This window comes from Pongo abelii, chromosome 15 (assembly GCF_028885655.2).
Source record: "Pongo abelii isolate AG06213 chromosome 15, NHGRI_mPonAbe1-v2.0_pri, whole genome shotgun sequence".
In the NCBI taxonomy this organism is placed as follows: Eukaryota; Metazoa; Chordata; class Mammalia; order Primates; family Hominidae; genus Pongo; species Pongo abelii.
In genome coordinates, this window is record NC_072000.2 from 40,814,812 (window position 1) to 40,828,133 (window position 13,322).

Below are 13,322 nucleotides of genomic sequence, written 5' to 3' on the forward strand. Positions count from 1 at the left end.
CAAAAAAGTCTTTCATTTCACTCTTATTTGACTCTTTGAAGGTGATTTAATGAGATAACACTACACAAAGTACTTGAACTGTGTTTAGTGCAAGATTGGAAAACTTGTTTCCAGAAAACTTTGAACTAAAACAATGAATTTAAACGAAAGCAATGAACTGCAGGGAGATGCACAAAGTAAAAACAGAGTAATTGATGGAGATGTGCTTATAAGCACCAGGGACTGGCTGGGTGCAGTGGCTCACGCCTGTAATCCCAGAATTTTGGGAGGCTGTGGCGGGCGGATCACTTGAGGTCAGGAGTTTGAGACCAACCTGGCCAACATGGCGAAACCTCATCTCTACTAAAAATACAAAAATTAGCCAGGCATGGTGGTGGGTGCCTATAATCCCAGCTACTCGGAAGGCTGAGGCAAAAGAATCGCTTGAACCTAGAAGGCTGAGGTTGCAGTGAGCCAAGATCGCGCCACTGTACTCCAGCCTGAGTGACAAAGCGAGATTCTGTCTCAAAAAAAAAAAAAAAAAAAAGATACCAGGGACTAAGGTAAGGCTGGAAAGGATGAAACAGCAACCTGGAAATTTTGGAAAATTAGTTAGTCTTGCCAGCATGGTGCTCTCACATGCATGATATATAGAAGGTGATAATGCTGTAGAAGGCATTCAGAGTGGGACTGGCAGACTTTGAGGAATATGAGTAAAAGATTCTGGGAGGCAGGAGGAGGGTCCTAGAGTTGCCACTATGAAAGGAAATTCAGTGTGGACAAGGCCTAGGAGTGACCTCAGGAGGAAGCCTGACAGGTCCTAGTAAGAGCAGGACCACTCAGGGGGCTAAGATAACATTGTCACAGACCCTGGGAGGTTCTGAGGTTGGGTACAAAATCCCTGTGATAGTCTGGGGAGAATGACCATCTGAGTGGGCCTGATCCTATATGACAAGGGAAATAAGAACTATCCCATGGTCTTTGGGAACACATGGAAGGATCCAAACTGATCATTAGGAAGAATGGGAAAGTCTGAGATGGACCCATGCTCCTAGCTCCAAGTTAGAGCTGATCAAGTACATGACAGGGGATCCTCCTAGAGCCCTGTTGATATGCAGACAGAGTAATGATGTCATATGCAGGGGCTGCTGAGACCAGAGATCTTTGGAGCCCTAACATGTTTAGGGGAATTCTGTCAGACCTTATATCAATCCATTTGGTGTCTTTGTGAGAAACAGAAGAAGGTGTCCCTTCCCCCAAGTGAACACGTCTGTTCTAGGATGCACAAATCACGGAGCAGAGCATGTGCTAGATTTCAATTCCTACTTGCTCTCATGTCCAGAGCCCTTTTTCAGTCCACAATGTGTCCAACTACATGTAGAGGCCCCGAATGGATGGAGAAGTAAAATAACTACATTTTCTCTTGGCTAAAGGATAATGTTTGCCTAGATAGATGAAATGATTTGGAGTGAGCAAGATACTACTTAATGGAAAGTCTGTATGGATTGTATTTGTAGGTAAAACAGTTATTTTAAGGAATGTAAACTAATTACAGCTACAGAGATTATAAGAGTAGACTTGACTTCGTCTTTCCAACTCCTATAGAAATGGTTGCATGTATGTGCAACTATGGCATGTTCATTATTCCCCTACACATCAGTTTCTTCGTCTGTAAGTGGGGATTATAATAGTGCTTGCCTTGTGAAGTTGTGGTAAGGATTAAAAGTGTTAACACATGTAAAGCTTAGAAGTAGGTCCAGCATTTAGTATTTACTCAATAAATATTAGTTTGTTTTATTATTTGCATCATTCATATGCTAATGAAAATGTTAAAGTTGGGTGGACTGTACAGTCCATCTGGGAAACATTTATGCAGAAAATCATTTTCAATCTGGGCCTTGGAAAATGGATGGAATTTCAATAGGTAGAGATATATCTTCTTAATAAGCCAGGAAAGTTCTTTTTAGGTGTTTTGAAGCCATTAGACAAACAATTAGTGAGAGGAAATATTTGTATTTTATTTGGCACAATATCTCACCAGTTACCTCTAATCCTGCTATATATTCTAACGGGGATCAAAAGCCTCTAGTCTTTCAGTTAAGAAAACCTGATGAATCAGATTGTTCCCTTATCCCCATACAAATAAAAATATTAGCTTCAAAAAAAAAAAGTAAGGGGTAAGACATTCTAGGGGATCAGGAATAAAGGTGTAAGGTACAGGTAACAGTCAAGAATCGTCAGCAGACCTGTTCAGCAGAAACTGAACAAAATGTGTAGGAGAGGGTTGAAAAATAAGACTGAAAGCTAAATTCAGGGCATATAATAGAGAGTATGAAATTCATTCTCCTGTCTGGTCAGCAGTGAAAACCAAGAAAGATTTCACTTTCAGTTCTCTGCAATTTGGCTTTGACCTTCCCCCTCTATAGAGTCTTTTCCTCAAAGGTCTTCTAACGGAGTGCTTCTAAACTTTAAAGTGCAAATCAATGACTTGGGGCCCTCCCAAAACGCAGATTCCGATATGGTAGTGAAACTGCCATTGCAAAATTGTAACTGAGACAGTGAAATAAATCTGACCTAACCAACTCCATCTTGCTTCTAACCTCCAAGCTGTCCTTGTTCGTTCCTGGGTATAGGCCAAACTAACTTTGGGAGGAACTTCATTTATAGTTTACAGTTTAAAACAAAGATGATAACAGCCCTTTCCCAAGACAGAACCCCTTCTTGCCTGGAGACTAGACTGCCTTTGTGGGACTAACAAATTAGCCAAAAGATTAGAAATTATGGTTTAGGAGTCATGCAGCTGGAGGTTACAAGATTCTGACCCTTCCCAAGTCGCTCCTGGGGATAACATCACTATTGTAAAGCCTAAGATCAGTGCTTGAGATATTTTGCAGACCCTGCACTTGATGGATCAGCTGGCACCACCTAGATCTAACTGGTTCTTCTGATCTTGTGGCCCCCACCCAGGAACTGACTCAGCATAAGACAGCTTCGACTCCCTATGATTTCATCTCCCACCTGACCAATCAGCACTCCTGACTCTCTGGTTTCACCGCCCCCCCACCCCCCAATGCTTGGGAAGACTGATTTGAGTAACAATAAAGCTCCTGTCTCCCACACAGCCGGCTCTGAGTGAATTACTCTTTCTCTACTGCAATTCTCTTGTCTTGATAAATCGGCTCGGTCTAGGCAGCAGGTAAGGTGAACCTGCTGGGGCAGTTACAGTAGGTGAGGCCTGGGATCCTACATTTTCAACAAACTTCCAGATGCTACCATACTCCTTCCTGCAGCTCATCCATAGACCATATTTTGAGTACCAAGGGTCTGATACAGTAACCTCTTCTCATTCTCATCTTTAACCCCTCTGCAATGCTGGTCCCTTGTTGATCTTCCTGAAGCTCTCATCATTGGTTTCTCTGACTCTCTCATTATTGGCTACTGTGATTCTCTCACCTGAATCTTAAATTTACATGTAAAGACCAATCTTTAGATGTATGCATCAGTTTCTTCTGATGTACATGTAATGTATTGTCCAGGCAACTGTCAGTGCATCAACCTCTTTAGTCTTTTAAATGAAAATATTACAAACCATCTTCTTATAAAAGACAGATCTATATCGTTATAGAAAATACCTATTGCCCATTTCATGGTGTATCTAGTTTCTCTGGAAAATAATCTCCCCTGAGGTTCCCTACCTCACCTGCCCCACCAATCTGCATAGGAATTAGCTACAGTTGATTGGTACAGAGGTGTGCCCCTACTAATGCTGGGTTATTTTTAGTCTTTCCCCAGGATTTTGGACTAGAACCAAAAAAAAAGCAAGTTAGTCTCTCACTTTCTCCAGGAAAAAGAAGTCAAGAGCATATATACCCAGAAGCTGTTGGGGATCACATTCTGATACACAGACTAAAGAACAACAACAACAACAACAAAAAAAAAAAAACAGCAGTCAACTGTGAGAAAGAGGACTAAGGAGGACACCAGGGGAGCACAAGGAAATAGCTTCACAGTGTGGCCCTCTGACAACCTCTTATATCTTCACATGGACCAGGCAGGCAAGGTTAGACCATAGTCTGGACTGAGTCTTGGCAGAATGCCCTGTGATTTCTCCAAGTGAAAGGGTAGATAAGCAGCCTGGGGAGGAGCTGCTATCTTGTGGAAGACTGCCACAAGGCCACTTCTCATCCATCTCCCTAGTTTCAGTTGAATGCAAGACTTTCCACCTTACCCCCATGTAGGTTACAGCTGCAGACCTCAACATTAAGTCTATAAAACTACGTGGCTGTGGTTTAGAGGTAGATCCTTAACAGCAGAGTGACCCACTCATCCCACCTATCCTCTGGTCTCTTCTGTTCAGTGCTGACTGTGGTGCTATGCGCACAGGGAGCTGGCACCATGATGTCTTGCTTTTGCTGTCTGTATAACTAATAAACTATCTGACTGCATTTGGGCCTGCTTACTCCTTACCAGGCGAGTGTCTGTGGAAGTCTTGCAAGCCATCCCGACAGGTGTAGTAGTAATACTTGTGGCCCTATTATTACCTGCCTCCCTGCTGCCTTAGGAACATTTGACTAAAGAGAAGAGATGGAGAGACTTCACTTCCTGAGTTATCCTCAGTATTCCAGCCCCTTATTCCAATTTGTTCCAGGAATGCATCCAAGACCTTGAATTCCACGAGATACCCTGGTATCTCTCCAATAAACCTCCCAGTTTCTTTTTTTTTTCACCTAAGAAAGCCAGAATGTATCTTTGGCCTTCACAAACAAAATGTCATCACACACACACACACACACACACACACACACACACAGAAGTGTTGTATTCATGGACAATATCAGTGATTAGAACTCCAGTGCCAGAGATTCAAATCCATTTTCTGTTTTTATTAAAATTCTTCCTCTTTGTGTATTGATTTCTATCTGGCCTTTGACCAAGTATATATAATATGATTAACCCACATGTATTACAGTGCAATAAAGATAAAATTTTATGAAAATGTTTTTGGCCAAGTAAAAGAAAATATAATTCTTTTTTACTATTAGGAAAGTATAAGTTACTCTAATCATTTATTAAAAACTCCATAGTATTAACTATATAAATCAACTATGTTGCTATTTTTAATTTATCTTATAAATATCCTAATTTGCATTTATATTACTTACATTTATAAGAATATATGATGGAATCACACATATTTATGCCAAATACTTATCACTCAACAAAACAGCATAAGTAGGATTAGAGTTTGATCCACTTTTTTTTTTTGAGATGGAGTCTCGCTCTGTCGCCAGGTTGGAGTGCAGTGGCGCAATCTCGGCTCACTGCAACCTCTGCCTCCTGGGTTCAAGCGATTCTCCTGCCTCAGCCTCCCAAGTAGCTGGGACTATAGCCGCACACCACCAAGCCCAGCTGATTTTTGTATTTTTAGTAGAAACGGGGTTTCACCATGTTGGGGAGGATGGTCTCGATCTCTTGACCTCTTGATCCGCCTGCCTCGGCCTCCCAAAATGCTGGGATTACAGGCATGAGACACTGCACCTGGCTGACTTTGATCTACTTTTAACATTCTTTGAGTTTAGCTGTGCCTAATACATAGTATGATCATATGAATTAGCATACAGGTGCTTATGAGTCACCATTCTTTGCTTAGGATGTTAATCAATTGGCCTCACTTTCTCTTTGGACTAGCTGAGTTTTCTTTGATCAGGGTCATAGACTACAAATCAACGAGTCAGGTATAGAAGACAGGAACCTTAGGCATTGTGGAATTTGACCAAAAATGGTAAATAAATTGGTGCAAATTCATCATCACAATTGGAAAACTGAAAGAGCAAGCAGTGGGGCCACTGCCATTATAATAATGGGTGGTGGCTCACGCCTGTAGTCCCACCGCTTTGGGAGGTCAAGGGGGTCAGATTGCTCGAACCCAGGCGTTGGAGACCAGCCTGGGCAACATGGTGAAACCCTGTCTCTACAAAAAAAAAAAAATCCCCTTCCTCCACCTCCCCAAAAAACTAGCCGAGCATGGTGGTGGGCTCCTGTAAGTCCCAGCTACTTGGGAGGCTGCAGTGGGAGGATCACTTGAGCCCGGCAGGTTGAGACCAGCCTGGGCAACATGGCGAAAGCCCGTCTCTACAAAAAAATTAAAAAAAAAAAAAATAGCCGGCGTGGAGAGGCGCATCGGTAATTCCAGCTACTTAGGAGGCTGAGGTGGGAGGATTGCTTGAACCCGGGAGGCGGAGGGTGCAGCGAGCTGAGATCGCGCCATGGCACTCCAGCTCCGGTGCCTTCCAGTCTGGGCAACAGAGCGAGACTCCATCGAAAAGAAAAGAAAGGAAAAGGAAAAGGAAAAGGAAAGGAAAGGAAAGGAAAGATTTTACAATTTCCTGTAAGAAATGAATGGCTCTAATGTGATATTGATGAAATACCATCTTTAAGAAAGTGTACAGATTGTGAGTGACACATGTGGCTGCTTATGTTACTCCTGAGATGCAAGTAGACCATGACATAATGATAACCAGTCAGAATTTGCAGCAGTCCCTTACAAAAAGTCCAAATTTGTTTGAAAATACAGTAACTTTTACTAGTCGAAGTTAAACATTAAACATTTTCTAGTCATTGCCTTAACAGGATTTATTAGAGTTACTGTAACAAAATTTATTGAAAGAATGGCTAGATTTATAAAATGTTTTCTGGTGATGAGCCAATTATGGCAATTATTTTAATTATATATTTATAATAAAAATGCATGACTGTAAGATTAAATTTCAAACCAAATCATAATTTATATTTTAAAATAGCTTTAAAATACTTGCACATAACACATCTCGTGGTTAGTAACTTTCTCCAGCTACTTAAAAGTATTTCCAAGATTAATTACATTTTTTCCTAAAGGTTTATTTTTTCCCCACAGCATAACTCTATAAATTAACGTGAGCCCATTATATCAAAGGTGTTTATGTGTGTTACATATGCATTTAATTTTAATATCCTTATTTAAGGAACGAATATCCCCAAGCAAGCACAGTATGCAATAAGAAGTCCTGTGGAGTCCTGTAAGTACTTTGATGAGGAATGCAGGGTTTATGTAAGACCTGAGCGAGCTTGAAGAAAGACTCCACAATTGATAAAACTAACTCAGACCGAACTGGATCATTTTCAAGTAAAATAGCAAGGCAAAAAGACCGCCTCAAAGTCGCTGCCCGTGGGGCTCTCCCACTTGCTTTACAGGCTAGGAACGGACAATGCCGGGAACCCAAGAGCGGCCGGCGCGGACGCCGAGGCAACTTTACTTGGGGCACCCACTACTCGCAGTCAACTCCCGGCCTCATCTGCTCTCGCGCTTCCAGGGGCTCAAGCACTGCACCCGGAGCGCGGAATTTTGAGGAAGAGGGCAAAACTTCAGTAAGGAGACGTGTCTGGGAAACGGTTTCAGGACACGCGGTGGGGAAAGCGACTAGCCTCCGGCGGGGCAGGGCGGGGTGGCCTTACCTGCAGAACCACCGGCCACGATCTGCCGAGAAGCCTCGCGCACTAAGCCGACTTCAGGCTTGGCGGACATCTTCGCCAGCGGGGAGGACAAGGGAGTGGGCTGAGATGCGTGGACGAGCTCGCAGCCTGCACAGCCTACTGATTCAGAGAGCCCGGGCTGGGCTGGTCCTCGGGCGCGTTGGCTCCCTGTGGAGCAGCAATCCGGCGACTGCTGGAAAGCGAGGGTTCGAGGCGCAGATTCGTCGCGCGATCTCCGGCGAGTCGAAACCTGTGCGCAGCGCTCTTGCAGAGGCGCCTTCGGCTCCGAAAATGTCCCTGGAAAGAAGACTCGCGGATGGGGTTGGGTTGGCTCACCGCAGCTTTGTCTCCTAGACTGGCGCCCACGCCCTTCTCTATCAGGAGCCTCCGGCAGTTTGTCAGACTAGACGCGTTGCCTCTGATAACTCAAGTGAAGTGACCCAGGCCTGGAGCGCGAAGTGCAAAGCGGGGACGACCCTTGCACCTCCTGGCAAGCCAGAGCACAGTGAGGTTCGAAAGAAGGGACAAGTGAATAAATTCCTCAGTTAGTTGTCCTGTAATTGTGGTCTGTAGCAACTAAGTCAAAGCAAATCTAATTTACACTTACTTTACAATAGAGCTAAGGTAGTACTTTACCAAAAATGGTTTTGATTTAAGGTAAAATCATACCTCATCAACTTGAGTTTTATTTACCTAAGGACCAAAAGAAGAAAAAGCCTGGTTACAAATAGTTTCTTCTATACCCAGGTCAGTGGTTCTTAAAAGTGGTTTTAGTACCCACAGCATCAGCATAATTTGTGAACGTGTTAGGAAGTCAAATTCATGGGTCCCACCCCGACCTAAACTGAATCAGAATCTCTGGGGATAGGGCCCAGAAACAAGTTCTCTGTTGGTTGTCATGAACTTTAAAGGTTGTGAACCACTGACCTAAACAATTGGGGAACATTAAGGAACTTACAGTATATTCTCTCAATAAAAGGTTCGATTATTCTTACTAGCCCCTTAGGATAGTTACCAAAACAAAACTACTAATTTATACTCTTTTAAAACTACAAGTTGCCTGTGTTATGTAGGAAAGATATAAGATTGTGAAATTTTCCAAAAATACCTGCCACACCCCTAACAGACAGGAGATGATAAGAGTAAAAGAGAGAATTGGGAGGCTTTAGAAGCCCTATTGTAATATTTCTTAAAACACATTATTTAATGCTAAAAATATTTAGTGTGAGCCATATAAAAATTGCCATTTTTGGAGGTCAAAAACCGTTGAATATCAGCAATTTAGTATGGTTCAATTTATGTGATTTCTAATCAAATGTACAAAGTACAATAATTTGGTTTCATACTTGATTTTTTATTACTTAGGCTGAGTCATTAAAAGTTGATCAGTGATATCTGGCAAAATTATTTAAAGTGCTTGAGAAATTGGGGAGACTTGCTGCTTATGTGATCAGATATAAAAAATAAAGTTTTTCATTTCATTAAATATTTGATTAAAACTGCTAAGTTTGAAAATGTTTACCAAGAAATAGTTTTCAGAAATTTTGCTAACTTCATAGAATAAAGGCTTTTGGGCAATATCTTTCAGACTTTTACTAATTAAATATGGAATCTTGAGTGCAATATAGAATCACTTATTCAACAAATATTGAGAACCTGTTATATACTAGGCATAGAAACAGAATTTCAGAGCTCATAGAAAATGTTTTCCTCATTTTTCAAAGCAGAAGCTGAGTTTTCCAAGATCACACTAGGAGTAATAGTATAGCTGGGATTCCATCACAGGATTCCTTTTGATAGCAGTGGATTGTAGATTTAAATATTAACCACAGGCTAAACAAACTACATTCTGTCACACAAATACCCCCACAAATTAATTCCATTTTAGTTTTTAAAAATTTGGTCACAACTGTTAAACCCCAATGCACACACTGAAACAGATTCTACACTGAGAGCTCACTAAGTGTTAGCACTTGCCTAGATACTGACAATATCACTACAAATCCCTCCCCTGTGGCACTTATAAACTAATGGAGGAGATCCTACCACCTTGTAAGTAAATTTTTGCCTTCCCTACATTATCCAGGAAATGCAATAATACTTTTAGGTCAAGATTTAAAGACAATCTTTTGACATAATTATTTCCATGAGTGTCTTCCCCTGTGAAGATCTTATCCATGGTAGGTGGGAGCAAGTTTGTATCTCACTAAGACCCAGCCTCTAAAAAGCTCTATGGATTCAGTTAGAAAACTCCCAGTTATCCTTGTTAAAAAGTTACTTCCTCTTTTTAACCTCTCCAAACTAGAAGAGATATCTTTGAGTGAAAAAAGCAAGACTTGATATCACATATAATCCAGTCCTATACCTCTAGAATACTAGAGGATATGGGGCCTAGGCATGAGAACATTCTAGAGCTTGGGAGTCAACAAGAGTCAATACAGAGCCAATAAGTACTCACTGTGCTAAATGCTCTGCTAAACGCTCTGATAATGGAATGTAATTCTTATCTGCAGCTAAATTTGCTCATGGCCAATATTGGAATACTGGAAGATTTAGTACTGGGAAGCAATGGTAATATTTACTTGACCTATTTCAGATTCCCTAGCCTCTATCACATTGTTGTTCTATTATTATTTTGAATAATGATGTGATATCCTAATAGGAGCAAAACTGCTAAAGTATGAAGATTATGTTTTTTAAATTATTGATTTATTTAGCTGATCTTGGTTGATAATTACATGATTATTGACTTCCCTATCGTTTGTCAAGTGGCTAAAAAAACCCTTCAGGAACATAACTGGGAATCTAGGAGTTAAGAAAGCCTCTAAGCCATCAACATGCAGAAATCCATTTAGAACTAATTTTAGAACCAGTTTTTAAAAGGGTGGATATCTGATTTCTTGCTTCATATCAGATTAGAAAGAACATATTAAAAGATAATTGGATTGTTTGGGGAGAAAAGGGGAGGTTCTAGAAAAGTAAAGAGCAATCTGCAACCTTCAGGCCATATTCAGCCTATCTAGTCAACTGTAATAACAACATTCATTGACTTTACCTTCTCCCAGGAACTGGGCTAATTAAGCATTTTGTAATCCAGTATCTCATTCCTGTTTTACAAAGGAGGAAACTCTGTCACTGAGATTAAGTAACTTCCCCAAAATAACACTGAGTATTCAGCTAAGGTATTAATTTGAACATAAGTATAATTTAGGAGCCCTCTATTTGTTAGGCCATGGTTTTTTGCTTTGTTTTGTTTTGTTTTGTTTTAATTTTTAAAACAATCTTTTATAGAGACAAGGTCTTTCTATGTTGCCCAGGCTGGTCTGGAACTGCTGGACTCAAGCAATTTTCCCATCTATGCCTCCCAAAGTGCTGGAATTACAGGTGTGAGCCACACCAGGCCTGGCCAGGCTATGTTTATTATTAGACCCTCTATGATTAGGCTATATTATTAAGCTACTATTTATGGGGGTTTTTTATTGTCATTGTTGTTGTTGCTGCTGTTTTGTGAAATGGAGTCTTGTCCTGTTGCCCAGGTTAGAGTGCAATGGCGCTATCTCAGCTCACTTTAACCTCCGCCTCCAGGGTTCAAGCGATTCTCCTCAGCCCCCTGAGTATATGGGATTACAGGTGCGCACACCACACCTGGCTAATTTTTGTGTTTTTAGTAGAGAAGGAGTTTCACCATGTTGGTCAAGCTGGTCTCAAACTCCTGGCCTCAAGTTATCCACCACCTCAGCCTCCCAAAATGCTGGGATTGCAGGCCCGGCCTGTTGTTATTTAAAAAAAAAAAAAAAAAAAAAAAAAAATTCTAATAGTGAGGGCATTTCTCCAAGTTGCCTAGGCTAATCATGAATCCTGAACTCAAGCCATCCTCCCAACTTGGCCTTCTAAAATGTTGGGATTATGGGTGTGAGCCCCGGCCAGCATGAATTTTCTAAGTCAGACCAAAGAACTATTGACAGATAGTTTTTTGTTGAAGGAGGCTGTTCTGTGCATTGTTGGATATTTAGCAGCATCCCTGACCTCAATCCAATAGATGCCAGTAGCAATTCCCTCCCGATTATGATAACCAAAAATGTCTCCAGACATTGCCAAGTGTTCCAAAGGTCACTTCTCTGATATCATTTTATTTGACTTTCCAACAACATTTGAAAAAAAAAAAAAAAAAAAAAAAACCTGACCACCCTTTGTTTAAAAGCTTTCTTTTCTGATTGTGTCAAAATTAAAGGGCTGGGCACGGTGGCTCATGACTGTAATCCCAGCACTTTGGGAAGCCAAGACAGGCAGATCACCTGAGGTCAGGAGTTCCAGACCAGCCTGACCAACATGGAGAAACCCCGTCCCTACTAAAAATACAAAATTAGCCAGGTGCAGTGGCGCGTGCCTGTAATCCCAGCTACTCAGGAGGCTGAGGCAGGAGAATCGCTTGAACCTGGGAGGCAGAGGTTGCGGTGAGCTCAGATTGTGCCATTGCACTCTAGCCTGGACAACAAGAGCGAAACTCTGTCTCAAAAAAACCAAAAAAAACAAAAAACAAACAAAACTTTCTCCTCCTGGCTTCTATGATACCACACTTTCCTGTTTCTTACTTCTGTGTGGTCTGATCTTGTTTTTTCTGTTTTCCTCCTCCTATACCTAATCTCTATTGGAGTGCTCCAGAGGTTGGGTATGTACTCTCTTCTTTTGTTTATCCACATTCTCTTCTCAGGTAAACTCATCCAGGGCCTTAGTTAAAAGTAATTTTTATACACTGATGACTCCCCAATTCTTATTTCCAGCCATGGAAATAACCAACGTCCCTGAATCTCCAGAATTATGTATCCAATTATTTATGTTATATCTTTACTTGGGTATCAAATAAAAGATAGTTTGCCCTATGCAATGGCTCCCCACCCCATGCGGCAGAAGGATCTCTTGAGGAAAGGAGTTCAAGGCTGCAGTGAACTATGACTATGATAGCGCCGCTGCGCTCTAGCCTGGGCGACAGAGAGACCCTGTCTCTAAAAAAAGAAAAGAAAAGAAAAAGAGATAGCTTAAGTTTAACAGAATTTTGATTGCTGAACCCCAAACCCTTTTTTCCCCATATATTTCCTATATCTGAAAATGGCATCACTATCCATCGAATAGTTCTAGCCCAAAACCTAGTACTCGTGCCTGATTTTCTTCTCTCTCCACATCTAGCCCATCAGCATACCCTGTAAACTTTACCTTCAAATACATCCTGATTTTGTTCACATCTATCTATCTCCATTGCAACCGACTTTGTTCCAGCCAAAGTATGTTTTACCTGGACTACTGGAATCATTTCCTAATTATTCTCTTGGCCCTTATAGTCTCTATTCAGTATTCAGCATTTTTTTTCTGTTTTTGAGACGGAGTCTCGCTCTGTTGCCCAGGCTGGAGTGCAGTGGTGCAAACTCGGCTCACTGCAACTTCTCCCTCGGGTTCAAGTGATTCTCCCCAGTAGCTGGGATTACAGGCACCCACCACCACACCCAGCTAATTTTTGTATTTTTAGTAGAGATGGGGTTTCACCGAGTTGGCCAGGCTGGTCTCGTACTCCTGACCTCAAGTGATCCACCCATCTCAGCCTCCCAAAGTGCTGGGATTACAGGCATGAGCCATTGTGCCCAGCCAGTAATCAGCATATTTTTTAACATATAGCAGATCATGACAGTACCTTGTTTAAAAATCCTCCAAAGGGCACAGTAGCCCATCCCAGCACTTTGGGAGCCCAAGTAGGGGCAGATTGCTTGAGCCAGGGAGTTCAACACTAGCCTGGGCAACATGGTAGAACCCTGGCTTTACAAACAAACAACAACAACAACAAA

The 13,322-nt window shown here is 41.6% G+C and overlaps 1 protein-coding gene across 2 annotated transcripts in view; it reads right to left on the minus strand.

Moving 5' to 3' along the window:
• The window catches only part of SLC25A21 (solute carrier family 25 member 21), a 506,267-nt gene extending 498,523 nt beyond the window's left edge, over positions 1 to 7,744 (minus strand). Inside the window, 1 exon segment of one of the 2 annotated variants that reach the window (NM_001131197.1) lies at positions 7,471 to 7,744. In NM_001131197.1, coding sequence (NP_001124669.1) covers positions 7,471 to 7,540 — 70 coding nt within the window. In that variant the 5' untranslated portion in view covers positions 7,541 to 7,744. 2 annotated transcript variants of the gene reach the window in all.
• Between the last annotated feature and the right edge of the window lie 5,578 nt (positions 7,745 to 13,322).